At 39.6% G+C, this 27,306-nt stretch overlaps 4 protein-coding genes across 6 annotated transcripts; 1 reads left to right on the forward strand and 3 right to left on the reverse strand.

Moving 5' to 3' along the window:
- Window positions 1-176: 176 nt before the first annotated feature.
- LOC108878245 (long-chain-fatty-acid--CoA ligase ACSBG2) lies at window positions 177-14,447 on the reverse strand. Of its 2 annotated transcripts, none has more exons than XM_018668781.2 (15): window positions 14,124-14,447; window positions 12,621-12,695; window positions 12,301-12,503; window positions 9,940-10,223; window positions 8,240-8,328; window positions 7,176-7,296; window positions 6,979-7,059; window positions 6,708-6,857; window positions 5,211-5,378; window positions 4,949-5,130; window positions 4,103-4,336; window positions 3,741-3,958; window positions 2,827-2,966; window positions 2,496-2,739; window positions 177-1,388 (listed from the first exon to the last, which is right to left on the reverse strand). In XM_018668781.2, exons 2-15 carry the CDS (start codon window positions 12,683-12,685, stop codon window positions 1,297-1,299), a joined length of 2,271 nt encoding a protein of 756 aa, XP_018524297.1. In that variant the 5' UTR covers window positions 12,686-12,695; window positions 14,124-14,447; the 3' UTR covers window positions 177-1,296. The 2 variants fall into 2 exon arrangements, with proteins under 2 accessions (XP_018524297.1, XP_018524383.1); XM_018668867.2 differs by lacking the exon at window positions 14,124-14,447 and adding an exon at window positions 13,525-13,681.
- A 1,499-nt stretch (window positions 14,448-15,946) lies between these two features.
- On the reverse strand, window positions 15,947-18,046 carry hint2 (histidine triad nucleotide binding protein 2). Of its 2 annotated transcripts, none has more exons than XM_018669342.2 (5): window positions 17,817-18,046; window positions 17,425-17,562; window positions 16,621-16,725; window positions 16,393-16,465; window positions 15,947-16,297 (listed from the first exon to the last, which is right to left on the reverse strand). In XM_018669342.2, exons 1-5 carry the CDS (start codon window positions 17,901-17,903, stop codon window positions 16,206-16,208), a joined length of 495 nt encoding a protein of 164 aa, XP_018524858.1. In that variant the 5' UTR covers window positions 17,904-18,046; the 3' UTR covers window positions 15,947-16,205. The 2 variants fall into 2 exon arrangements, with proteins under 2 accessions (XP_018524858.1, XP_018524769.2); XM_018669253.2 differs by having other exon boundaries at window positions 17,673-18,046.
- Window positions 18,047-18,537: 491 nt separating this feature from the next.
- Window positions 18,538-21,409, forward strand: mrps30 (mitochondrial ribosomal protein S30). Its single transcript, XM_018668995.2, has 5 exons — window positions 18,538-19,181; window positions 19,588-19,733; window positions 19,948-20,053; window positions 20,566-20,742; window positions 20,869-21,409. Exons 1-5 carry the CDS (start codon window positions 18,575-18,577, stop codon window positions 21,126-21,128), a joined length of 1,296 nt encoding a protein of 431 aa, XP_018524511.1. The 5' UTR covers window positions 18,538-18,574; the 3' UTR covers window positions 21,129-21,409.
- Window positions 21,410-21,687: 278 nt separating this feature from the next.
- emb (embigin) lies at window positions 21,688-27,305 on the reverse strand. Its single transcript, XM_018669127.2, has 9 exons — window positions 27,090-27,305; window positions 25,368-25,436; window positions 24,883-25,066; window positions 24,560-24,642; window positions 24,232-24,368; window positions 23,720-23,890; window positions 23,449-23,569; window positions 23,319-23,352; window positions 21,688-22,494 (listed from the first exon to the last, which is right to left on the reverse strand). The coding sequence occupies exons 1-9, from the start codon at window positions 27,160-27,162 to the stop codon at window positions 22,434-22,436; spliced, it is 933 nt and encodes a 310-aa protein (XP_018524643.1). The 5' UTR covers window positions 27,163-27,305; the 3' UTR covers window positions 21,688-22,433.
- Window position 27,306: the final 1 nt, after the last annotated feature.

Consider the following 27,306-nt stretch of genomic DNA (forward strand, 5'->3'; position numbering starts at 1 on the left):
CTCCAAAACCCTAAAAATCTCCAAGATAATGTAAGAAGTTGTTCATGTTGTTGTACATGATGCTGGATCATATGCTGAAATGAATAGCAGTAGTTCAGATCCCTGGTATATACGATGCACATTAAAAAGATTACTCAAAACTAAAACAAATGCACACATTCTCGAAACACATCAGGTAATTTGTCCAAATCACTCTTTTTTTTTTTTATTGAGAATCAGGGAACAACTATCACAAAATAAACATTTCAGTATTCGTCAAACTGTACATGGAGAAGCACAAATTCAAATTTATGCTTTGTAATTTGCACATGTTTGTGACTGGTTATATTCAGACTAGTAATATTCTTATCATATCATAAAAACACATATTCAAACATCATCTCCAATCTACAGAGGCAATGTCTGCAGTAGCTTTGCCAGATGGGGATTATCTAACGTACAAAACATATGTCAGAAAACTGGCAATCAATGCTGTAAAATATTTAAATAGATACTGCTGCTTCAAAAATAAAATACATATATGCTCATGATCACACAAAAAAACTTTCCTATTTAGGCCACAGTCGGTTATGGTTCACAAAATTTCATTTAAAAACTAAAAATGCAAAAGTGTACCTCCCAAAATGATGACAGACACTATCCAGTGTTCCCCACTCCACATGTGACTGGTGCTGAGTGACAGTGTACGATTCACCTGTATATGCCATATGGTAAATGGCAAGATTTGGCTCTGATTTTTAATTTACAAAAAGTGCACAGTTGCAGTGAAACTGTATGTACATCTAACAGCTTAAATATCGATTTGGAACAGAGAGACTTACTAAAAGACATATTAAAACATAGCAGCACAAACCTTTATTAAATAAAACACCACCAGAATCAAGATTTTTCCCCTTAAAGGAGCTATATGTAAGTATTTGCTATCTCTACATAGCCAACATTAGAAAAGCTGTTTAATTACCAGTCTAGAAGACATGTTGCGAGCTCAGTATCAAGCTTCATTACTTTACTCGCCAAGAGCTGTCTCCAGTGGTGTAAACCAACACCAGTGTCAGTTCTTTTTTTGCTGCTATTCCTATCGCTTTTTTCCCTCTACTTAAATTAGTATTCTAACCAGCTAGCCCTAACCTGGCATCCAGTCTGCCCTCAGTCCAACATGAGAGGATAAGTAAGTATTGTCGGCCAGACCTCTTGTCTTAAAAAAAGCAATGGCTGCTAACATTGGCTATGTAGTGATAGCAAAAAAATATAGCAACCTTTAAATTACAAACCTCTCTCATCTCTGTGCAGTACAATTTACTGTTTTTCCGTAGCAACTGCATACATTTCGTTTATTTTCTCCTGGTACATCTTCACAACAATGGGCCTTCTCAGTTTCATGGTGGGTCCTGCACAGACAAAGAAGAAAAAACAGGTTAATTCAATCCAAGTCTCTGGAGATTAGATTGCTGCTAAGCGATACTCAATAACAGTAACATACATTTAATCCACAGCAGCTTTAAAAATGTTTTCAGAGAGACACAAATTCAATCTCAACCAAACAAACTTCACTGGAATGTTGCCTGGCACGCAGCACAGTCACAAAACTTGTGACCTGATTACGATGTGATCTTGATTTAGCTGATCAAACTTTTGAGTTTATTAAAAGGTGACCGTTGTGGTTAATACTTCTGTAGTGTCTGACGTTCCATATATGGTTTTTACTCTTTTCGATGCCTGAAGCTCCATGTATGTCCTTCTATTCTTTGGGTTCATGTTTAGGTTAGTAGCCATGAACATATACATATAAGGAACAGAGAGAGGGCCTTTCCTTCCTTCTCTCTGTTTGTTGGAAAAGTGAGGTCATTGAGTGAGAGCCCAATGTCTCGCTGTAAATTGTAAAGACGACTAAATATATATATATATATACTGATGTTGAGAGCTGTTGGGAGAGAGACCCATATTGGCTCGGATCCTCTCACAAGCTACTGCAGTGCTTGTTTTGAATGCTGGACTTCTTTGCAATAAACTTCTATATGCAAGTAAGACAGTGTCAGCGGAGATCTTCTCTTCATCATCTTCACATCATCACCATCAAATATACCACACTTCCTCATTCCTTGATAATATCGGTGTATACTGACCTTTGCTCCAGTTTTTAATGCCAAAGGAACGAGTCATGAGAGGAAGTGTGGAAGGTATTTATCTTAGCTTGTCTGCTGTGTTGTTTATTTGTTTTGAGTATGTGACTTATGTAAATATTTGCTCAAGACAGACTAGATTTATTTAATATCTGTTCTTTATTAGTTATTTCCTTAGTTTGCTTTGCATTTCTTTGTCAAGAGAGGCAGCAAGAGCGATGATTTCTTTCTGTTATTTTGTTTGCTTGCTTGCAATGAATGAATAAACGTAAAGATAATGCTAAACCCTGGTTTTGCCTGCATACATGACATCCCTATGGTGCATCAGTGGCTGTTTGATTTTGGACAAACTGCAGGAAGCAAAACAAAACTCACCCAGTTCTCCACCACCAATTGAGAAATCTCGCTCCACTATGACCCACTTCTGGACTTTCTGGGCGTTGGACGTTGCTCTGGCGTTGACGCGCTCCAAGCCCTCCTGAATGGCTTTGTAGATGGCGGGCTCCTTATTGGCTACGATCTCCGAAACCTTGGTTGCTGTGACGCTGTGCTGCTGGCAGAAGTCCAAAACCTCTGGGCTCAGCTCGTCTGTGGGATCACCATTGTCGTCTACAACACACTGTGGAAACAGAGAGAAGGGCCATTACTGTGTTTGTTTTATCTACTTAGCAGCTGTGAGATTTTGCAGGAGTGGGAGTTTGGTTACTTTCAGAGTGAGCAGCATGGAGAGGAACTTGAGCTTGTCTCCGATCAGCATGACATTGCTGATGATTGGCACCTCGGCCTTCAGTGCATCCTCAATGGGCACGGGAGGGATGTTCTCTCCGCCGGCGGTGATGATCAGCTCTGTGTTAAAAAAGACAGGTTCAAAAGTCTATGACTTGTTTTCCAATGTTAAGTGTCCAGTTGTTGTGTCCAAGTAAACACATGACAAAACATTGCAACATCCAATCATTATCAGGTTACCACCCCCAGTTCCTAAGGCCAACTTTCACTCCAAAGTAAAACAAACCAAAAAATCCTAAAAAGTGTTTCAAAAAGTTATGTTGCTAATAAAACAATATGAAGAAGACAAATAATTATAGACAGACAAACACACACACACACACACACACACACAAAAATTACATTTAAAAATATCAATCCGTTAATTGTAAAAATAAGTGGCAAATTAATCTGCATTAAAAACAGACATTGGTTGCAGCCCCTAAATATTCCCACTGCTGTGTGCATGTGTGTGTCGTCTAATTAAATATGCATTATTAGAATGGGTGATTAGAAAGGTATTTATAGAAAAGGTTTTTAACTCCTGATATTCCTATGATCATTAGCAGTTGCACTAAGGATACATAGAAGTATGATGCAGACATCACAATGGTTAACCACATTCTTTGGTTTGGTAAGGTATATGAAAACCTTTGTACTATGTCCCCACAAAAACGTTGCCAAGCTGTTTCTTTGAACGAGGAGAACTGAACCAGTCAAACAACTGACATGTTTGTGCCACCTCCTCTGAAGTGTGACCGAGGCTGAGCTGAGCTGAAAAGTCTACTATCAACAGTGGAGGAAGTCGTACCCAAACTAAGAACACGTAAAAGGCTTTTTTAAACCACATCTTACCCTTGATCCTCCCTGTGATGTACAGGAATTCGCGCTGGTCATGTCTTCCCAGGTCACCAGAGTGTAGCCAGCCATCCTGGTCGAGAGCCTCGGCCGTTTTGTCGGGCATGTTCAGGTAGCCCATGAAGACGTTCCGTCCCCAGAAACAGATCTCTCCATTTCCATCCTTATCTGGGTTATCCAGCCGCGTCTTGCAACCTGGCATGACCTTCCCACAACTGGAGAGACAAATCATTAAGTCAACAATATGCTCATTTAGGTCTGATGTCTGATTCCCAACAAATTAATGTGTGCTTACAACCCTCAAGACAAGTAATAATAATAGTTATATTCCATATCTTCTATAATGCTTTTTTGCTGACCTTGTGATGCAGTAGGCGTTGTTAACTGAGACGGTGTGTGGACCGGAGCTTTCACTCATGCCATATAGCTCCATCAATGGGAGGTTCAGGCTCATGAAGTATTCTAAAGTCTCTCTGGTGATGGGGGCAGCACCTGTGAAGCAGGTCTTGCAGCGGTCTAAGCCCAATGCAGCACGCACCTTCTTGAAGACCAGATTGTTCGCCAGCATGAAACCCCATGGCACCTGATTCTCCCTGTAACCAAAAAGATGAAATTAAATCTCTACACAGGGTCGGAGATGATATTTGAGGTTAAAACTGAAGTTTAAGATTTGTTAGAAATTAAAAACTGAGCTCAAAATAAAATTTACATTTGTGATTTTTAGTGAAAGGACTCCACTACCATTCAATGGATTGGCATGAAATTTGGTAAAAACATTCATGATCCCTTCAGGATGAGTTGTAATCACTTTGGTGACTTAAGGGTCCCTGGCAGGAATTGGTTGTTATATGGCATGTGCTGTAAACATTCAGCCACCAGAGTGCTCCAATCATGCAGCTGTTGATAAGATCAAACAAGCCACCCATGTTTGAGGAAATCTTGTCTTGTGCTTTAAACTTGCATGATGATCTGGTCATGATAATACATAAAAATCTTACAGTGAAAATCTGGGTAACATCTATATGTGATGTTTATTTACAGCCCGTATGGTGCCTAGAACAGACTGTAACAAGCATGCTGAGAAAATATCTGGTATCATACTCTACATCATCACTGGATGAAAGGGGATGTTGTTAATGGATCTCACAAACACCTGACATTTGTTCTTCCTGATTTCTAACAAAGGATCCCTGTTGCTGTCTCACCCGCTCATGGCACTGTAGTTGTACTGCAGGCCTATGGATTTTGCCCAGTCAGCCACTCGCTTCCTCATTGGGGATGCCTTGGCACCAATGGCTCTCATCTTTTCCTGCATCTTCTCCCATACTCGAGGGACCCCCATGAAAAAAGTGGGGCGAGCCTCTCTCAGTGTTATTCCTAAGGAGCCCTGGAAAAATTAATGAGGATTAGACAGGAAACCTTCCTTGCTGAATTCAGTGTGCATACTACAACAGCAGACATCCTTACCTTGAGGGCATCTGGCTCTGCAAAGTAGATGGTTGCGCCAAAAACCATGGTGATCCACATGTCAAACATCTGGGCTGCCACATGGCTGAGTGGTAGGTAACTGACCACCACCTCTGTGGCAGGGACATAATCTACCATGGTAGATGCTGTATGGGCTGTCCATGTCACCTGCACGTCAAAAAGAGTCGTCATCAGAGCATTTTCTCATTCAAATATTTTTCTTGAATTTCCATAATACAAATCAGCAAATACACACTAACATCGCCCTCTGTATCCATCCCACACATGCATAACATTACTGTAAAAAGACATTTTGAAAAAAGGGCAGAAACAGTGTTACTGTTTTCTACCTTTATGTGACATAATCACCCTTTATTTATTATTCTATTTTATTCAGTTCACTAAATAAAAGTGAAATGAAAGATGGAAAAGTGCTGAAATTATCAGTTGTTTCACTGATAGTTAGCAGATAGAAAAATAATAAGCAACCATTTGAATGATCACTTAATAGTTTCAGTAGTTTTTTTCAGAATAGAATAGAATAGGCTTTATTGTCATTGTACAGTTAAGTACAATGAAATTGTGGGTGCTCCACGAAGACAGACTGTGCACTATAGAAGAGATTTAAATACAAATAGAAATATGAAAAATGTACACAATATACAAGATGTATACAATATAATGCAAGAGATTACAAAAAAATACAAGAATTACAAAATTACAAAAATTTACAATGTCACTTTTAAATAGAATCTACATACACACAACAGCACACAATAGTGCAAAGAGTTTAGGACACTTTAAGGTGCAGGTGATGGATAGTGTCCTTGGCTCTGTGTGTGCATGTGTGTGTGTGTGTGAGGTGTGTTGTTGGTGGGGTGAGGGGAGCGGGTGGCGGGTATGGTGGGGTATGGTCAGTGTTTGTTTATGGTCCGAATTGCCCAGAGGAAGAAGCTGTTGGTGAGTCTGGTGGTGTGGTGTGGGACTTGATTGACCTGAAGCGCCGTCCTGAGGGCAACAGGTCAAACAGGTGGTGGTTTCAGCAAAAATACTGAATAAAGGCAAACTTTCTCTGGTTCCAGCTTCTCAAATGAGAGCCTGTGCTGCTTTTCTTTGTCATATATCACATGTAAATTGAACATCGTTGGGATTTGGACAAACAAAGGTCAAACAAAAACAAGGAATTTGAAGATGTTATCTTGAATTCTGGGAGACTGTTTTCAAGTCATGTCAGGCCAATTTTATTTATATAGTGCCGAATCCCAATAAAGTCTCAAAGCACTTTTCAGATAGAGCAGGTCTAGACTGTACTCTATGTATTATTATATGAATAAAGAGAGACCCAACAATTCTTGACTTTTCATTAAATGAAATGATTAACTGGTGTGGTAGAATTACTGAAATGTATATGGAAATTTTGTAAAAAAAAAAAAAAAAATGCAGCAGATTAATGGATAATCAAAAATTAATTGATAATAATGATATTGGATTACTCACATTATCATGGCTCAGCATGACTCCCTTTGGGTTGCCAGTGGTTCCAGAGGTATAGATGAGTGTACAGCACTCGTTGGCCCGAAGACTGTCAATCACAGCGTTGAGCTGCTCATTGGGCACGTCCTCTCCCAGCTTCATGAACTCTGCCCACTATAGAAATACATAGATAACATTTAAAAACTGTATCTGAAACCTTGAACTGTACTAAATTGCAGCAGTGTAGTTCACTCTTCTACCACAAATGATCAATATGTTTGCAGAGTGAACATACTGTATACAGGAATGGTGCTTTCTGCTGCAGCTCTCCCTTATACTGGACAATGGCTTTCAGATGAGGTAGTTGATCTTTAACCTGTTGGGAAAGACAAATTAAACAAAGGCATGTGAGGACTGATATTTTTTTCCCCCATTTTTGCAGACTATTACTAAAGGCACACTAAGAGCCAGCACTGTAATAAAGCTCCTCACCTGCAGGATTTTGTCAAGCTGTTTCTGGTTCTCCACAACCAGGATGTTGGCCTCACAGTTGGCAGCCACATACTGACAAGCCTCAGGCGAGTTGGTCGTGTAAATGCCGGTTGCCAGACCACTATAGCACAAATCAGATGCAGGAGAATAAAAGCTCAGATCAATCCATACATTTCCTTGCATGATTCATTGTGTCTTTTGCTTATTTGCCTACACTATGTTAGAAACAATAAATGACAAATAATTACACACTATTTCTTTTGCCTGAGCAGAAAAATTACCGAGGCTAACCATGAACAGGGTTTCTACAGGGTTCAAGTTATATTCAAGACTTTCAGAAACTACTAAACTAGAATTACTGGGCTCTCATGGTTATGAAGCTGTAAATAGCGGTGACCAGATGAATACAAGGGGCTCTAGAAGTTAAACTCGTAAACTGTAGACAAAGGGCTTACTTCAGGCGCGGTCGCACCAAGCCAAAGATGTAGATAAAATGCCTTTAATTGTTAAGGCATATGTAACTGAAAGATCTCACAAAGAGGACAACTCCATCCAGAGGCTTGCCTCAAAAAAATTAATTATAAGACATATAGAATTCCACATCTGCAATAGACTTTCTAATACTTTCTTTCAGTGAACTGAATTCATTGCTTTTTAAGACTTTTCAAGAACTGCAGACACACAGTTCAAGCTGATGCATTTGTCTCATCTTCTCCAGAAAGCAAAGTTGGCTCAGTTTCTGCATATGAATCCTTGTTTTATGGTAAATTTAGGTCTTTGAGTAGATCAACAGTCCCAATTCCCAACCACACTTTTTGGCTGTGTCCACAGTTTTCCACCAGAGAGCAGTGAGGAAATAGCAAGTCTAACACCCACAATAAGTTTCCAGAGACTTTAAACTGGTCCAGCCCAGACTGGTGTGGGCAGAGACACAGGACTTTGAGATAAGCTTGTTGAGCAGAGATAAAAGTGCAGTGTCAGGTAAAACTATGCCGAGGCATCTCTAATACAAAGACTGTAAAGTCTACAGGCTGTTTCATTAAATATCTTAAATATGATCTTACCCGGCCAAGATGCAGCCAATGTCTGAGATGAACCACTCGGGGGAGTTGAATCCCAGGATCCCTACACCATGGTAACGCTCCAGCCCCAACTACAAAAAGCCAAGAGGTTGTTTGTTTGTTTGTTTGTTTGTTTTAAGAGCATGTAACTTTAATGACATAGCAGCACAGTGCCTGTTACTTTTGACCTACATCTCATTTCAAAAGCCACTCCACCTCATGAGACATGAACATGGCCATGAAACAGGAGACGTAACACAAGCTGAGAATTTCACACACCTGAGTGTTGGTTTTCAGCAGCCCATTCTCACCCCGAGGAGGTTGCAGTGAGAGAGGGTGTAAAATTTGAAATACTGTTTACAAAGCAGGTGCCAGGAATTCAAAGGTTTGTGTTGCCTCTAATTCTAAGAATATAATTCATGTGAGTGTCACATGATCCTCTATTTATAAATGTAGACTATTACACACAGCACAGACCAAGTAATAGTACATATAATAGTATACAATGACATTTTTCACTGATTTTGACCTGACTAGATTTGAATGAAGCAGAGTTTTAAAGGGTTTTTGGCTTTGAGTGTTTACATGTAGAACCTGTAGAACTTGTAACACATTTTAATCCCTATTCACTTAGATGCAAGACAATGCACATGGAATAACAATGCAAGAAGATAATGATCGCAATCATACAAACTAGGCAACCTGATCTCAGTCCAACAGGTTATGTATTTGCTGAGGCAGGAAAAGCCCCTGAGACAACCAGATGATGAAGATGGCTGCATAAACATATGGGACGCTGTCACTGGGATCACTCCTCATGTCTTTGGTCTTTTGGCCTAACTTTAAGTAGAATAATCATTTCTGATTAACATTATAGTGTTAATTGAGAATAAGTTTTGTAGTATTCATTCATTCATTATCTATATCACTTATCCCTGTGTTGCGGGGGGATAGAGCCAACCCCAGCTGTCATTAGGCGAGAGGTTTTGTTGCATTCGTAACATAACGTGGTGGCAGTGGGTTGGCGGTGGGGGTGGGGGGGTGTTGACATTTGTATTGCTATTTCAGTCTCAGTTTCAGAATCGTTATCAGTTGAAACTGCCTCTGTGCACAAACTGTGTAAATGAATTTGCCTCCCCTTTCCCTGTTTCTGTTCCTGAAAACTGGACCACACTGCCCTACTAAGGCAAAACACAATGACTACAAATTTGGTAAAAGTTTAATCAAGAGTAGAATCTGACATCTTACCTTACTGAAGAAACTCTTACACTGTCAATTTTCCCTTTGTCTTGGAATTGAAAAATCAGTTTTGATGCTCCTAAAACTTAGTAATTGAGTTTTTTTATACCACGTGAATAATACAACTAAATCATTATTGAGAGAAAAAGGAAGATCAGATAAACTAGTAAGAGCCTTGAATCTTTAATTCACAGTTTCTGTTGTTACTGCTCTGACTTTGGAAGGCAGTATAGCATGTATAAAACTTCAGTTCCTACATTTTTGACCAAATTAAATTGAAGCTAAAAGCCAATACTGTAATCTCAGAGTTAATGTTTCATTCAGAATCAATGTGCTGAAGTACAGACAACAGAACAATAAAAGCCACTGCCCAAATACTTCCTGATTGCACCATATTTCAAGCTCACATTAGTACAATCTTTTATATAACAATATATGCAGAATAAGTTAATTTGCAAACAAACCTTGAGAAAACTTTTAGCAGCTGCCCGACACTGTTCGTAGTATTGCCTCCATGTCAGGGTCACCCACTGGCCTTCGTGTTTGGAAACCAAAGCGGGATGATCCCCGTATTTCTCCACCGTCTGCAGGAACATTTGATGGATGGTGATGGGAGTCTCGGAGGCCTGGCCCGAGCCCTCCATCCTCAGCCTGACTGCCTTGTCTCTGCTGGTGCTCCATAGCTGATCAGCTGGAGCCAGAGTTGTTGCCAGAGTCGCCGTCGACAGGGGAACTGCTTTGGGCTCCTCTGTATTGGGACAACAGGGGCAGACGCTTTTACCTGCCATCAGTGACAAGTTCAAAAGGCAGCAGCACTGAACCAAGACACAGCAAGCTTGTGCTTTAGAAGACGAGTCGGGTGTATGAGAGGACTGCAGACATCTCTGAATGACTACCCCTGTGGGTGTGTTTACACCTGCTGGCTTAGTGCAACATGATTTGCAGAGAAGAGGGGAAGGCTGTGTTGTCATCTGAGACAAAACAGGAAGCTATAGAGTGTCCATGTCTACCCACCAATCAGGTTTGGTTAGAAGTAACATAGTTTGAATGTAGAGTTGTGTTCCTAGATTGATGCACAAAAGGGCACAGACTAAATAATGCTGTAACAATGCACATAGGGCTTGATAATTTTCCCTTCTGTTATTTGGGTTTTTTATATTTATTTTGTATATAATGTTGTTTTATTTTCCTGCCATCAGTCTGTTTTCTTATTTCTGATTCTCACCAAAACTCTAGGATGGCATTGATTATTTTTCCTGTTCCTTCCTTTAGCTGGATTTTATGGAGCCACACTGTAAAAAGTGTCAAGTCTATTATTATTTCGCTGCCACTTTCCTACAAAACACTTTACTCCTTAGTATTTTATCTACTGTCACAGCTCTTTGACCTCAGGCACATTGTCTTCTTCACAGTGGGGAATGTGACTGTGAATACTTGAGTGAAAGGTTAAGTCCTATTTCTGATTTAGCCTCAGTCTAGTTTTTTTAAACTTCACAGAACTGCAGTTGTTTTCAAAAAGGTCACAAATTTCTTTTGAATAATGCACAAAGTTTTGCAAACAGCTTTGGTTTTATGTAGATCTTGGTGAATCATTTGATACAATAAACCATATGATTTATACTCTACAGCTTCTTTCGCACACCCTCCTTCTTAATGTGTTGTCTATTTCCTCCCCATTCTAATTCTGTATTTCCCTTTTTAATTTTGCTTTATTATATTATTCACAAGCACACGTTGCTTCAAAATGTCTTGACTGTTTGACAGCTTCTCAGACTGCATGTCAAAAAACAATCAAGACGTGACAAGTACAAAACATTTTTTAAAAACTCCACCAGAATGCCATGCAGCTAAAAATGAGATGTGTCCAATTCAAGAACAGAAACGTTGTGCAAGGTTGCTTTTTTACCACTGAGACCAATATTGATATATTATATAAACCAGTGTAATATATCAAACATTGCTATCTTAAGCTAATCTGAAAATAGTCTCTCTTGCATTTGTTTTTACTACCTAAAATTACTGCAGTTGTCTTAAATATTTTGGCATCGTCTGAAAATACACCACACATGAAACTTTTCCAGAATGGGGCTGCAACAAAGAGATAGTATCACACCAATTACTAGATTCCCCTCCCTGGTTCCCTGTTAAGTTTTAGAACAGATTTTCAAAAATGTCCTGATTGTTTTGAAGGCGCAGCATGGTGACATGTCTTTTGAAATAATCTTTAAACTTCAATGCCGATGAGAAAAGTGCTCTTCTCTGCTCCATAATTAAGACTGATGTTCGCAGGAAACAGACACCTGCCAGGGAGCTGAGGCTAAATAATTATTAATAATTTTTTAAACCCATTTTGCTTTGTCTAACAATAATTACATTTAAGTCTTTTTTCTGTGATGTATTTGTGTTTATTGTGCTTTCTAAATGTTATTTGCCAGCTTGAAAACCCTGCTTATTTAATTTACTTCATAAGCATCTTTTAAAGTGACATAATGTCTATTCACAATCCTCTTTTTACAGTTTGCATACATGTTCAACTAAAGAGTGATGCTTCTTTATTCAGATTGTATCATTTGAGTTGTTTTAAGAGGCCTGAAGAGGTAAAACTATCCAGAATTTCACAACAGAAGTCAGGAAAAATAAGCAGTATTTGTGAATCAGCAATACATTTTTTTTTCTTATTTCTTGTCTTGTTAATTTCACAAATTCTCCAATTTCTTGCCAACCCTGAAGTCTTACTGTGTTTTACAATTGCTCTCAGAAGTTTTCACTTCAGAAACAGCTTCTCACATTGGATTAATTCCTCATTCCTACACGCAGTCTCTTACCTAGTGAAAGTTCCTCAGTAGCTTCCTCCAGCTCAGGAGATCTGGGTGGTTCAGCCAGTGTCTCAGCAGTGCCAGAGGGATGAGTCTCCTGGCTCTCTGAAGCTGATGATCCACTGAGCTCTGCTGTGGCGACATCTCCATTGAGGATGACAGTGGAGTGGGTCTTTGAGTCTGACATTGTGTGTGCCTTTTGGGAAGTGATGCTGTGAAAGCAGTTTGGAGGTTATGAATGAGAACTGATACCTAAGTGGATCAAGTCTTCATGAAAGTCTTGGTTCAAGATTTGTTTCAAACTTGAGGACATGCATCACTTTACATACCTCTCAGTATTAACATCCATGACTGCAACGCCGTTGCTCATAACTGAATCTCCTTGGATGCTCATCTTGTATTTGCTAGAAAAAGAGAAAACTATCCTCAATTGATGTGAAGTGAAATTAACATTAAAAAACTTTAGATGTCCTCCACTGATAACTATCTATTATCTATTATGAAAGAGCACCACTATGCTTATTTATACCAGACTGACATTCACTAAAGTCATTGCAACAGTGTCAGAGCCAATGACCGCCAATGCTACTAATCACGTACAGCAGTGGTCTAAATGTTGAAATTGTGAATACTGTGCCAGACAGCATTAAGACATCTCTAAGGACTATTTATACTCCTTGCCTCAAACTGTGAGTAATCACACAGAATATGCTGCATCTCTGTTATCACTAGTTAATTTAAGTTAACAAAGGGCTCAACCAACGTTTCAGGTGTTTAATATAATGTAAATATTGTCAACTCAACTACTGTCCTCAGCTTTGTCCTCTAGTGTCTGCACTCCAGACAGTGAAGTAATGCCATCTAGTGTGCATATTTTGCAACAGTGAAAACAATTCAAATACTCCATACGTACTATATGTTCTTAATAAAGTACACAGCCACAAATAATCAGTTAAGCAAAACAAATTAGTGGCACATTCACTGACAAACGTAAAACAGCTATATGTGTAATAAAATCAGATTAGATTGAGATCTGTCAACCCAGCAGAATCTCAGCCTGACCTCTGGTTTTTAAGATAACTTTGGTCAAGATGTCTGAGGAACAAAGTTCACACGACTTGCAAAACTCCAGTGTGGCAACAGTAAAGTCTTTGCTCTGGATTATTAAGCAAATATCAATTAAAGTGCACAAAACGATTTCAGTCCTTTTACTGACTTGGATTTGTACATTACCCAGAAATAAGATGTCACCGCTGAAGAAAACTGTGCATTGAATTAAAAATAGTAAAAACAGTTCCATAAGAAAAAAGAAAATCCACCGTTATTACAGATGTTTAGCCTCAGTATGAAAAGAAGAGATTCCGGAGAAGACAAGTGGTGTTTGCAGCTGTTTGTTTAGCTTTTAACTAGAGCCAATCCTTGTGGAGCCGGTGTTTAAAGGAAGACTGTCTCTGTTGACCAAACAATAAAAGTAGAGGAGCCTGCTCATGCCAAATGTGGGCTACATATCTCCTAGTCGTGTGTTTGTCTTAAATATATTTACCATACAGGACTTCACCAAGAGCTGGTGAACACAGTTTGCCTCTGTCAACATGTCAATGACTTAAACAGTGCACGGCAGTGTATTTTACTAAAATCTTAAATCAGACTAAGACAAGTTAAAAACCAGCTGATGCAAAAAAAAAAGAACTGTAACGTTTAAATGAATAAAGATTTTCTATGCAACTTGATGTGGAAATCCTCATACAAGGATGATAAGAGACACCATACACAGGTCGTGTCATACTTCAACATCAAAAAGCAAAAAGTGGGAATCATAAATGACAGCCTACCTTGTTTAGTGACAGAGCTGAATGGCATCAAGTTGACAGGAGCAGTCAGGTGCAGGACAGACCTGGATCAACCTTTACCCGTTGCAGGTACTCGACTGTTGCCCCCTGGGGAAAATATCAGCCTATGGGGGACTAGAACGAGGGCACACACTGCACACACGCCTCGTCTAGAACTACTGGGACTTGCACAATCCTCTGAACACCTGCTGCTGAGGCTGTGTCAAACAGTTAAAGATCCACCAACAAACTTGACCAAAGGTTATGGCTCCTCAAGGTGAAGAGGACCTGGAACCTGACACACAAACACCCTGCGGCTGGTGGAAACCAACCGGCTTTGTTTATATTTAGTTATAGAGCTGACAACTGCTGACATTCAAATCCAAAACATTTAATAGGATATAAAGATCCTATAAAACATTGCTTAAGTGCATGACTGTTTGTTTTAGAGACTTTTATTATCCCAAATCGACTTATTAAGATTGTCATTATCAGATAATGCATGACGAGGCCTGTCAGAGGAAACAATGATAAAACCAGATAAGTCTTCTTAGTTTTTATGAGGATACGTGAGACTTTGACCCATAAAAGAGTTATTTAACAGTTGAACAAAACTTGAGCAACAGATTGACACATCAGGAGAGAAAAGTCAAGGTGTTGACAATTTACACGCTAAGACACGCATAATATTAGAATATTTGTCAGATATTTGTGTTGGGAGACACCTCAGTGTCAGTATTCTTAAAAACTCTCTCTTCTACCTATGCCTGTTCTTTGTGATTGGAGTAAACTGTATAAGGGAGATCAGTAAGATTTTTTACTTGGGATCATTTAGCCAAAAATTTACTCACTTTTGCATCTGCATTTCCTCTTTTCCTCCTGACCTATTCATATCTCACAGCCACGTCTGTCTGATAACCGTGTCCAAGGAAGTGGACATTGTTTTGCAAGTAAATATAGAGGAAAGTTCAACCCTCTGTTCTCAAATGACACACAGTAACCTTACTCACGGGCACCAGGGTCACTGAATCGTACCACCCAGTCACACCACATCCCTCTCGACTCCGACCCTCACTGCTAATATCTGGGCACATGCCGACTGTGGAGGTTGTGAAATGATTAGTGAGGGGTTTCATCAGTGCCAGGACAACACACAAGACCATTTAAAATGTGCTGTACGCGCATGATAAACCACCATTTCTAAAGGGGTTCAGAAGCTGCAGTTAATGGATTTATTTTATGATTAATATATCATTTACTAATATCTGTATTCACTAAAATGTATTGTTATATAATCCATCAGCAAGAACAACTTTTGGGTTGCCAGATTGTGGAAGAATCCTCTCAAGCCAGACACTTTTTCCTTTTTAGCTCTGGCTGTTCCCTCCAATGGACTGTTAACTACTTTAAGTTTTGCACATGTATCAACAGCTGGTCAAACTAAAGTTAATCAAGTTATACTATAACAAGTCTGAAATCACAAATCTATAACACATTAGTAAATAATGCATTAATCATTGAGAGAGTCCTTCATTATTCAAGCTTTAAAAACCCCTTTATAAATGGTGCTTTATCATGAAGTGCTATCAAAACAAATTTAGATTGAATGTCAATAAAGTAAATCCACAATTTAAAAAGTAATAAAACAGAATCAAGAAACAGAAACAAAGTAACATTTTGTACTTGATGATTTTACATATCAAATATTCTGTAGAGCAAGATAAAAAAAAAAGTGTATTGAAAAAATCCACATATTTACCAACATAAGAGTATTACTGCTCTAATTAAAAGGTGTGTTCCACCTATTTTTAAAGCTCACACGTCTATATTTTTAAGTGTCTTTATTAGCAGCTGTATCAAACATAATGTCTTTACTCTGACTTTTTACAATTAAGTTTTACATTTGTTAGGATCAACATATTTACATTTCTTATTCTGTGTGAGGAAGTGAGTTTTTTTTTTTAAGGAAATGGGATGAGAATATGATTTTTTTTAATCAATTACACCCACCACATATAACATCAAGCTAATGGGATTAAGCAAATCAAAGTAGCTGACAGACACGTTAACATACATATGACACCATTATCCTGGAGGCCATGTCATCTGTCTTCCTCCCAGGACGTGGATATGAAGGTGGTAAACTGACTGAGCACCATGCTTTCCATCATTGATAACTGTGGAGGACAGAAACATACCCAGAATTCAATACTGAAACAAATAAACAGTCTGTATTTTCATAGAAATGACTGTTAGCAACAAAATAACTTACCCACTCTGTATCCTTTATCAAGAGATTCTTGCTTTGCCACATTTTTGGCAACAATCAACAAATGTCCTAGGAGCTAGAAGTCAAAAAAAGTGATGGATGTGAGCACATTATGTCATGACCCACTGATAGACTGATGACCTGTCCAGGACTTAATAGGCCATGCATGTAGGATGGGCTCTGTCAGAACACCTCAGCAGAGAATGGACAGAAATCAATGAACCAGCTTACCTCAGCATCATCATCTTTGGCCTCACTTATTCTAGGAATAGGGACTCTTGGGATGACCAGGAAATGAACAGGGGCCTGTGGGCTGATATCCCTGAATGCCAAACACTGATAAACACACAAAAACAACATATATGAAGTGTTACAGAACTTTGGGAACCCTGGGATACATCACATTTCTTTCAGTAACTGTGGCATGTGCAAATGTTTGGGCACCCTATTAAGTCACTTTACTTAATAATCCCCTCCTCTGGCAGATACACAGCAGCTTAGAGTCTTTCTATTCTTGATTTATGAATTTTCAACCACTCCTCCTGCAAATCAAGTACAAAGATATTTTTAGGCTATTGTCTTGTACACACAGCAAGTTTAACATCTGTCCACGGAATTTCAGTGATGTTCAGGGCAGGGGGACTGTGAGAGTTGTGTTTCTTGAAGAAGGTCCACAAGGTAGCACTGACAATTTATCTGTCTGGAAATGCCATCAGCTGGCAATTGTTCACCTACCTTACAAATCTTATTAAGTCAATTAAGGCCTCACAGTTCCTGAGGTTCTGAGGTTTTTAAGGGTGTTTACGGGTTCCCAACATTGTGTACATGGCACAGCTATTCCATTTTTCTATTTTCAAAATAACAGTGCATATGCATTTACTACTTCTTTCCACTTCAAAAATCAATAGAATATGTATGTACACTTTCGCACACCACACTACATTTCATTATCTACAGACTCCACGTGGAATAGGCCAGCAGAGATAATAAACACTCACAGACACATGTTTTTTTCAAATATGTTGTGATGTTTACCTTCTCATCTTCATAAATGATATCTGCGGGGATGCTTTTGTCAATAACCTTGGAGAAGATGGTTGGAGCTGGGGAGCCGTACTTCTTGCTGGCCTCCTCCGCCAGCCTCACCTCGTCGCTTCTGGTGCACAGTGGTCTCTGTGGGTCAGTGAGACACATGACACAGAGACACGAAATAAAAAACTCTGGGCTGAAAACTGCTGCTGAAACAGCAAAAAACAACTTAAGGGGGCCACAATAAACCAAACCTCTTGGTGGCGGGGGGGCACTGCAGATTTCCCACAGCCACCACCAGAGCTGGTAGGACAGGTGTTGTCCAAATGCTCTGCTGCAGGTAAAGAAAGGAAAATGTTCATGAGAATGAGAACAAGACAGTTTATTTTAAGAGCTACCTCAGTTAGACAAACGCGGTGCAAACGGTTGAGGTGAGTCGCTCCGGTCCCGACGAACCGTGCCCGCAAAATCTGACGACAATACATAGCTAGTTAACCAGCTATAGTAGCTTTCCGAGGCATTAAATACAGGGTTTATTTTATTTTTAACACACAACTGCGTGGAACAAAAATACTGTTCAAAAAACAAAACTCTGCACCTCACGAACTACGTCAATGCTGCCTTCATGTACACACCTGTAACATTTATTCGGCCAATCCCGAATCGAGTCTTGAATACGATTTATCCCCGTTTAGTTTTCTTTTTCCTATCAGTTGTTAGACATTACTTCGTTGCTCATCGTCAACGCATTTTCGGCTGAAAGTTTGCGTTTAGTTTCTCCAAGTCCTATTATCGCCACGATAACGTTTGAACATTTCAAACGTACGACATTTTCGAGTGTCTCCAAACGGAGCATTTTCGTGACTACAGGGGTCGTTCAAGAGCGTCAACGGTTACTGATGCTAACTACGGTGCTAGCAGTAGCTATATAAAAGTAAATCATGTAATGTGAAAATAAAGTGAAATAAAACCAGAATAATTCGTGTAACGTTTATTAGTACCTATATTATTACAAGGGTAGATTAGAGAACTAAAATGCTCTTGAATATATTTTTATTGTGACATTTCGTGCAGTAGGGGACGCTGTCATGGGAGACTGCAAGGTCATGTGTCAACGCAACGGAAGAAGTAAAGAAGTAGAGGGAGAAGCTGAAACATGGCGGCCCGCACACGGCTGCCCTTGCTGTTCCCCAAAAACCTGCCTCCGTTCAGACATCAAAAGCTCGTCCACACAGAGGCTGTAGTCAAGGAGCCCCAGTACCCTCCCATCGTTCCCTCTCTCACGGCTAAAAGCAAATCGGCCCAGCGACGGCAGTTTGAGGAGCGGGTGAAAACGATATGTGCCTCCCCGGTGGAGGAGAAGCTGTCCCTTATCACTCGTATCCAGCGGCAGAAGTTCGTGGTTTATCCTCAGACTTTCGCCCGGAACGCAGACAGATGGTACCAACACTTCACCAAGACCGCGTATATCCCGGGCCTGCCCGAGAAATTCAACCTGAATGCAGAGAAGACCACCGGGGAGGAGGGCTCGCCTTCGGCCGCAGCTCAAGTCGCAGTACCGGGGATTGACGATAATGCATTCGCCGACATCCGCTCCATGGTCACCAGTGTGATTTTACAGGAGCAGTGGTACATGAATAAACGTAAACCTTTCTTGTACCGAGAGCAGGAAATGATGGTCGGACCTTTACTTAGAAACCTGGTGACCGGACTTACGTTTAGTTTGGCCAAATACAACCCACTGCTCCTCCGCTCCAGTCTTGGTATGGATGATTAGTGGTTGATGAAAAACTCACATACTTTACTGAAGTTAATATAGTACAGTCTAGAAATATTCTGATATAGGTCTTGCATTCAAAAGAATACATTTTAAATTACCACCTGAATACACTAGAGCTGAAGTGATTAGTCGAATGTGAGGTAAACAATCAACTATTTTGATAATCGATTAAGCAAAAATGCCACAAAATAACCATGTTCAGCCTCTCGAAAATGAAGTTTCTTTTATTTTATTACAATTACTGTTTTAGACTGACAAAACAAGACATTTGAAGACATTACCTTGGACTTTGAGAACTGAGAGATGGACATTTTTCATTGTTTACTGACAATTTATCAAGATGGTCCGTTTCAGACTGATATATACTGTACTCTTATTTTCTCTATCAGATATTAATCCCCAAGTGAACTTTTACTGGTGGAGAGGACAGAGAATCATTCCAAAGGGGCACCGAAAAGGCCGGCAAGAGCCAATCAGGTTCCAGATTGACGACCGGCCACACAGTCAGATTAGGATCTCTCAACAGCTGCCACAGGTAGTAATCATTTCCACACCATGGAGTTTGTGTCTTAAGAAAACAGAGCAACAAGTTAAAATATCTCATGACAGTGGGTTTTCATACACGACAAACCTACCAGACTGGAGAAAGTCACTGCACACAGCTAAAGGACACAAATTATTTAAACAAACAGACACTGAAATTTGTTCTAAACTCACTGATGACTTTCTGTTATTTTGATTTCTCTTAGTTTACCCCACTGGAGGCCTCCTATACAGCTGAAGTTCCAGAGATCACGTATGCTCCCAACCTGATGCCTCTGTTCAGACGACAGTACGACAACAAGATCTTCACAGGTAACACAGCCACAAGAGCTCTGTTGCTCTAGAAACAGAAGAGCATTCACTGAAATGCTTCTAAGATCGATTGTTATCAGTGTCTTGGAGAGTACACCTGAGCTGCACCTCATGACATCCAAGTTGAATTACTCATTAGCCAGTTACCACTTGCTGTCACTAGGAGATGCCAGTACGCAACTTTCAGTGTCCGTCTGGTCAGACACATAGAGACAGACTAGCACAAGGTGATGTTCTAAAACCGCAAGGCTAATCGATTAGTTGAGATAGTAACTTTAATTGTAACGTTAATTGATAATGAAATAAATCATTCAGCAGCCCTACTTTTCTGGCTAAGACAATCAGTTCTAGTTGTTTACATAGAAAAGTCTGATTTTGTATTAATCTGAGAGAGGCAATACTGAAAAAGATGTCAGTTCAATGAAAAAGTAGCAATGTATCATCCTGGAACAAAATAACAATGTGATGTCCTTCAGTTTATAGTAAACTCACCCTCTTCACCTCATTAACAGGTTCTAAGCTACCAGACCCTGTATGCTACGGTCACACCCAGTTCCACCTGGTTCCCGACCAATACCGGAGAGACCGGATGGCTCGGCAGCAGCAGTCTGACCAGGTGGAGGTCTTCCTCAGAGCCAATGGACTTGCCAGCCTCTTTGCCTGGACAGGAGCTCAGGCCATGTACCAGGGTGAGTTATCTACACAGAAAAGACATGTTAGATACATCTTTTACTACAGCACAGTTGATTTTACAGCTTGTCATTAGTCTTTTAAAGTGAACTTTTACTTATCATACCTCCCTTTCACCTCTGCAGGTTTCTGGAGCCACGAGGATGTCACCAGGCCTTTTGTGTCCCAGGCTGTGATCACCGACGGCCACTTCTTCTCCTTCTTCTGCTACCAGCTCAACACAGTGGCCCTCTCCGTGGACACAGATGCCAACAACCCCAGGAAAAACCTCCTCTGGGGCACCGAGAGCATGCAACTGTACGAGAGGGTGGAGAAGGGAGAGGTGGTTGGCCTGAACGACAGTGTCATCAAGCTGCTGGTTCAGTTCCTCCTGAACCAGCCATAGACTTCTTCAGGTGTCCGTCCTCTTTTGCGATTCTTTGCCTCTGTCTGCAGATGAAAAATGTGCGTTCTCCAAGGAACTGGAAGATGCAGGAAATGGAAGAGAAAGTGCTCTGACGGAACCAACATGGCCAACATGAGGAAGTTCTGGGTTAATCTGTGTTAAACGGGTTCATTTGTTTAACAACTGATCAAAGTACTGAAAAATATACTAAACACACATCCCTGGTTGTTATTATTGTGCAAACTGTATTTATGCAAAAAATAAAATCATGCTTTACCAAGGGTCTTGTGCATTTATCAGTGCTTACTATTAACATTTTAACATTTATTAGCCATCTTATATTACAGTGTGACTCATTTTTAAGAATCACAATAGAGGCAGCAGAACCGAAGATATCATCTTTTTTTATTCCATACTTCTTGTTGAAACCTGTTGCTGACGCTGTAAATCATGAGTGAACTGAGCTTAGGTTTAGTAAATTTGTGATTTTTTTTTTCCCACAAGTTTCGAAAAGGCAAAACTGAAGAAGGGGAGAAGTTACTGAAACAAACACTAATAGTGACTTGTGTAGCTTTAATCTGCTTGTTAACATTCACAGTGGCACACCATCATTAACTAAACACAACTGAAATTATGATTAAGGGAAAATATTACCTTTCTGACTCCTGATACATTAACATGATAAAGACACACAAAGATCTACATATATGATGATATATCTTGATATACATGTTGTTAAGGTAGTACACAGTATGTAGACACAGTGTTACATAACTAAAAAGTGACAAAGTTATTGCAAGCACAGTTATGAATGGTTAGTTAATGGCTTTTTGAGAGTGTAAGGCACTGCTCACAAAACATAATGCAGGAGATTGCCATCGAAACACAGAAAACGCACTTCCGCTCTGACAGGGAAGTGGTAAAGGTAGAGTGAGGTGTGAAGACGTAGATATGATCTTTGTTTCTTCACAGGAAATGAGCATATACAGTTTTAAACACTAAAAAACAGAAGAGGTAAATGCCTTGCTCTTTCAAGCACTGTGACACCACCACTGATTCAGAATAAAAAAAACATATCGTTCCAGTGAAATAGAGTAAAAAAAAAAAAAAAGCTGTGAGAAAAAGTAATGATTCTAAAGCAGTGGTTATTGCATTTTGTTTGGTGAAAATATTTTTGATTATAATAGAGGACATTCACAAAATAATTTGTTCAATATTGCTTTTAAGCTCTAATATTCACATTTGAAAATTAGTAAAACAGTGTTAAAGCAGCTTGAATCTGCTGGATTGCAGCCTTCAGAGTCTTTAAACTTTGCGCTGTCTCATTGAAGAACTTTCCTCTGGTCCATTGTTTTCTCCCTGCGTCCTGATGAAGGCATCAAAATTTATATGATTAAAAATCAAACTTCTCAATATATCAGTACCTCAGTCTGATAAGCCACAATTCACAGACTTTTGGTTTTTCGTTTATCTTTGTAGCTCAGCAGCGGACTGTTTGACCTCTTATCTTTTCGGAAGAGTTCTGCAGGACATTGGGACCAAACCCCACTAAGAAACTGCATTTACATTTACAACTGCAAACCTAGAACAATTAGTACAAACGTAACAAGAACAATACAGTAAAAGTTAAATATTGATGGTAAGAGATGTTTATATTACGTTTCTTTAAGAAAATTCCCACTCTGTTGTTGTCTTGCACCAGTGCGCTGTTGAAATTAAATGTTTTGACACCGTCATGGCTTTGCATTTTAAGTAATGTTTCTTTGCGTTACTTAGGGTTTTCCACTCTCCAATGCGCCATCAGGTTTACAGTTTCAGACATTACTCTGTCACCTGAAATTATGAATCTTTTAATAAATTCTGGTTTCTATAATTCATGAAGTCTGCAGTTGTAAATTTTAACAAGTAGTTTATAACTGGATGTCCTGCAGCTCTTTATCAAAGAGCCAAAAAGGTATGCTGGAAGAGGATTTTCCACCAAGTGGCTACCCAAAAGTTGTGCTTGTTCATGGCTTATAACTAATCTATAAAGCATTAGTAACTGATTTAATTTACATTTACTTTCCAAAGTGACTAAAAATTCACAATACTCCATTAATTGCGTCTTATAAAGCTTTATAAATAGTGCTTAATCATAAAGTGGTGACAAAAACTCTGTAGAGAAGTTAGCAGCAGTCATATATTACTCACAGTGTGTTCGTTTGGTCAGCATTTGTCCCATCTCCTGAGAAGAAGGCAGATCATCTCAAGTTAACATACAATATACTAAAATGCAGTGCATGCTGAAATACACAAAAGTATCTTTTTGTGGTCTGACTACCTGCTGTGCTGTTTTTGGACCTGGACTGACTCTTCTCATAGAGCAGGATGGCAGCCACCAGGATGATCACCTCAACCACGATGGCTATGAAAGGCTTCAGAGGCTCCCAGAGGGTGATGACCTTCAGCAGTGGAGGAGGAAATATTCAGATATTTTGTTCAATATAACGAGTGCAAAAATATGAAAAAAAACCTGAGTTACAAGTCAAAATCCTGCATTCAAAACCTTACTAGAATAGTAATAATAATAATAGTTACTTTCCACAACTGACCCTGAGCTCCACGTGGCCCATCGTGGTGTTGATGCCGTAATCTGCTTCACAGTAATACAAGCCAGAGTCGGCCTGTGTCAGGTTGTGCACCACCAACTTGGCTTTCTCCTCTTTTTCTTTCTTCTCTACCTTAATTTTGTACCGGTGAGAATCTGCATCGACAATCAGCTCCTGCAGGACACAAAGCACACAGTGGTTTATCACTTGTCTTGGCTTTATCAATCCAGTGGGTTAGGGCATGTGTGTATTTCTATGGCATACTTTTTCATCAGGTGGTTGCTGCATCTTTTCTAACATCTTATGATTATAGTATTAAAAGTGTATTGATGAGCTGCATTAAAAAAAATGAATAAAGAAGTTGTGTTTACCCAGTATTTTGCTAATTTTAAATCCCATAATATAACCAAAGCACTGCTGTTTATTCCATTTGAACAGTTAAAAACTACCCAGAGCAAATTGAGATTGCGTTGCTTTAAATATAACCAATGACGTACATCTCACTTAGGACTCACTTTATCTGTCCCATTTGCTCTGTACCAATTCCAGAACATGGGCCTTGGTTCAGTTTCGTTCAGTTTACACAGAATCACCACAGAATCTCCCACATAGCTGACTATCGGCTTATCTCGCACTTCACCCATCTGTGGACCTGTTGGAAAATGGGGAAAAGAGCGACAGGTAATGGTCAGGAACCGGCTCTGGGTGTAAATATTGATATTCATTGTGAATAAGCAGCAGGGACTTGATTAACTGAAAATAAGACAACTGCTGGCTGAGAATGTGAAATGTATTGCAGGTATAGTCACAAATACAACTCATATTAAAAGATGTGACGTGTACCTGCCAAGATAAAATCTATTTTTGCTTCATTTCCAAACACGCATGAGTAATTTCTGAGGTCTTCTTTACTCACAATCCTGAACCTGTAAAGCAAAAATAGATGAGAGGAAGTGAGACATCTAACTGCCTTTAGATACACCAGTAGGTATTAAAGTGTGGACACTAAATCAGGAAGTACACATGCATGTATTTGAATTCAATCAGACAACAGACCACAAAGTGGATAAGAGCATATACTTATGAAGACCAACAAAAAATTAAGATAAAATTAATAGTACTTTCTGAAGCTAATAAATAAAATAATGAACACATGAAGCACTTACTCTCGTTTGAGATTGTACTTGCCATTCTCCAACAGAACCGTGAGAAGGCTGTCCTCGATTTCAACCCCATCTTTTCTCCAGTGACCAGTTACATTTGGTAGTTTGTTCTGATTACCAGTCCAGGTACACTCGAGCACTAGATTGACAGGTTTTGTCAGTTGAACTTTCTGAGTTTGATTTTCACCTGTGGGGAGAGTTGTAGTGGGGTTTCAAACACAGACACAAGGTAAAACACAGACACAAGGTAAAATCGGACACCTGTTCATTCAGAAAAGTGTATATAATACTGAAACAACACCTTGACCTGAAAAAACACCCTTCTCTACTATAATACTAAGGTTTATAGCCATCTGCTGTAACTATAACTTTACTGAGCAATATTGACACATCAAGCTGGGATTTAAAAAAAAAAAAAAAGACACAATATGCTGACAAATAAAATGTTGCTGAAGACAATTGGACAATGGATGCTTGAAGACAATTACCGTTATGGATACCACTTCTTACTTCTGTTGGCAGAGGAGGCAGTGGGGCAGGCGTTGGGACAGATGTCTCTGACAGGAGAAGGAATAAATTTATAAACACCCACAAACTTGACATATCGTCATGTAAGCATGATTAAAATGTAACACGTGATGATAATATGTATCATACAACAAGCTACATTTTCTTTAAAAAAAATGTATACTGTGTAGCTAGTTGTTTGGAGTTGGTGTTTACTTGGGTGTTACTAAGTTGTTGGTAGGGAAATATCAGGTGGTTGCTAGGATATTACTGGTCATTGCTAATGTGGTTACTAGGGTGATGGAAGTGGTGTCAGGGTTTTATCAGGTGGTTGCTAGGGCATTTTTGGTGGTTACTAAGGAGTTGCTGTGGGTCTTATATTGATAACTACAGTGTCTGCCTATCTAGAAGTGCTATGACGAGGGCAACTGGACTTGGTTTTTAGATACACAAAAATGCCACTGTTGGTTGTTACATAGTTATTTGAGTGACAGCTAGGGTGTTGCTAGGTGCCTGCTAGGGTGTTCTGAGTGGTTGCTCAGTGGTTACCAAGCTGTTGCTTTAAGGTTTCCATGGTGTCTGTGGTGGTAACTAGGATATTGCTATGGGGTTGTAAGGGATTTATAAAGTGGGGGATTACCAGGGTGTTGTGAAGTTATACTAGGTGGTTGCTACGGTGATTCTGTGTTCTTGATATATTGATTAAAAAAATCCAGCCTCTCCAGCCTGTTTCTCCACACCTGCCTTCCTCTACTCACCAAACAGATGTCCTTAGACTTTCCCAACAGTTTTTCACCCACAAACCTGGTCCCACCTCCCCACTCAGCCCTACAGTCACCTGATCTTTCCCCACCTGTTCCTCATTCCTCATCCCCCCCAATCAATGTAACAGTGCCCTTTCTTTGTTCCTTGTCAGTTCATCTGTTTGTGTTCCCAGTAGCGTTTCCTCGTATGTCTGCAACCTGAGTTCTAGAGACCTGTCACCTCTATCTGCCAACCTGTCTACCAGCTCGCCTGCTTGCTCACTGGTCTGTTATCTGTTATTAAAAGCAGCTTTGCTACTAACCAAACACTGACATAAAGTGGTCAAAGAAAAAGCACAAAATAAGATCTCACAATGTCCTCCTGCTGATACAATTTGCAACAGTTTTACTGAAGAGTTTCTTGATGCCTGTGGAAATTAGCCTCCTTACACCGGTTTATTTACACAAGCATAAATAAAAAGAAAACAATTACTCTTGAGATATTCAAGGTATATAGTATAACCCCAGCCAATGTACAGGTAGACATTAAATTCTTATATCTGTTATCTTACAGTGATATAAAAAGCTTCTTAAATCTTTTTTTTCTTTAACACAGTAATAATGATATTTTCTTCTAATCATTGAGTTTTGTACATGAAAGCTGCTAGTTCTTCAATAAGTAATTATTCTTGGTTCTAATGGAGAGTTTTGGCATCCCGTGTTGATATAAATGCTGTCTCAGAAAATTTTTGGGGACAAAAAAAGGGAAAAAGATATAAAAATAGTAAACACTGACTGCTGGCAACTTCAAACCAAAATATGGAGTATCTGATGGTATGGTAATCCTCACATTTTCTTCTACTCTTCACAAGGTTACAGTGCATTTAGTGGAAAAAAAGAGGCAGAACAGAGCTTTAGCACAACCACATACAATCAAAATTAAACCCAAATATCATTTACTTGTATTGATGTGTCTGCAGGAGATGAGAAGCAGGAGCATCTGAAAAAAGATCTGCTTCCACGAGGCTGACATGATTATTATCCCCTCTGTCCTCTCAGCGAGTATTTCTCACCGGGTCCCTCTCTACTCTCTGCTTGCTGCATCGTCTAACCACCCCACCCCTCTTCCCTCAGCTGCGCAAGTGACGCAGCCATGATATCACCCTGCAGCCTGTGG

Source organism: Lates calcarifer, linkage group LG13, assembly GCF_001640805.2.
Source record: "Lates calcarifer isolate ASB-BC8 linkage group LG13, TLL_Latcal_v3, whole genome shotgun sequence".
NCBI classification, from domain to species: domain Eukaryota; kingdom Metazoa; phylum Chordata; class Actinopteri; family Centropomidae; genus Lates; species Lates calcarifer.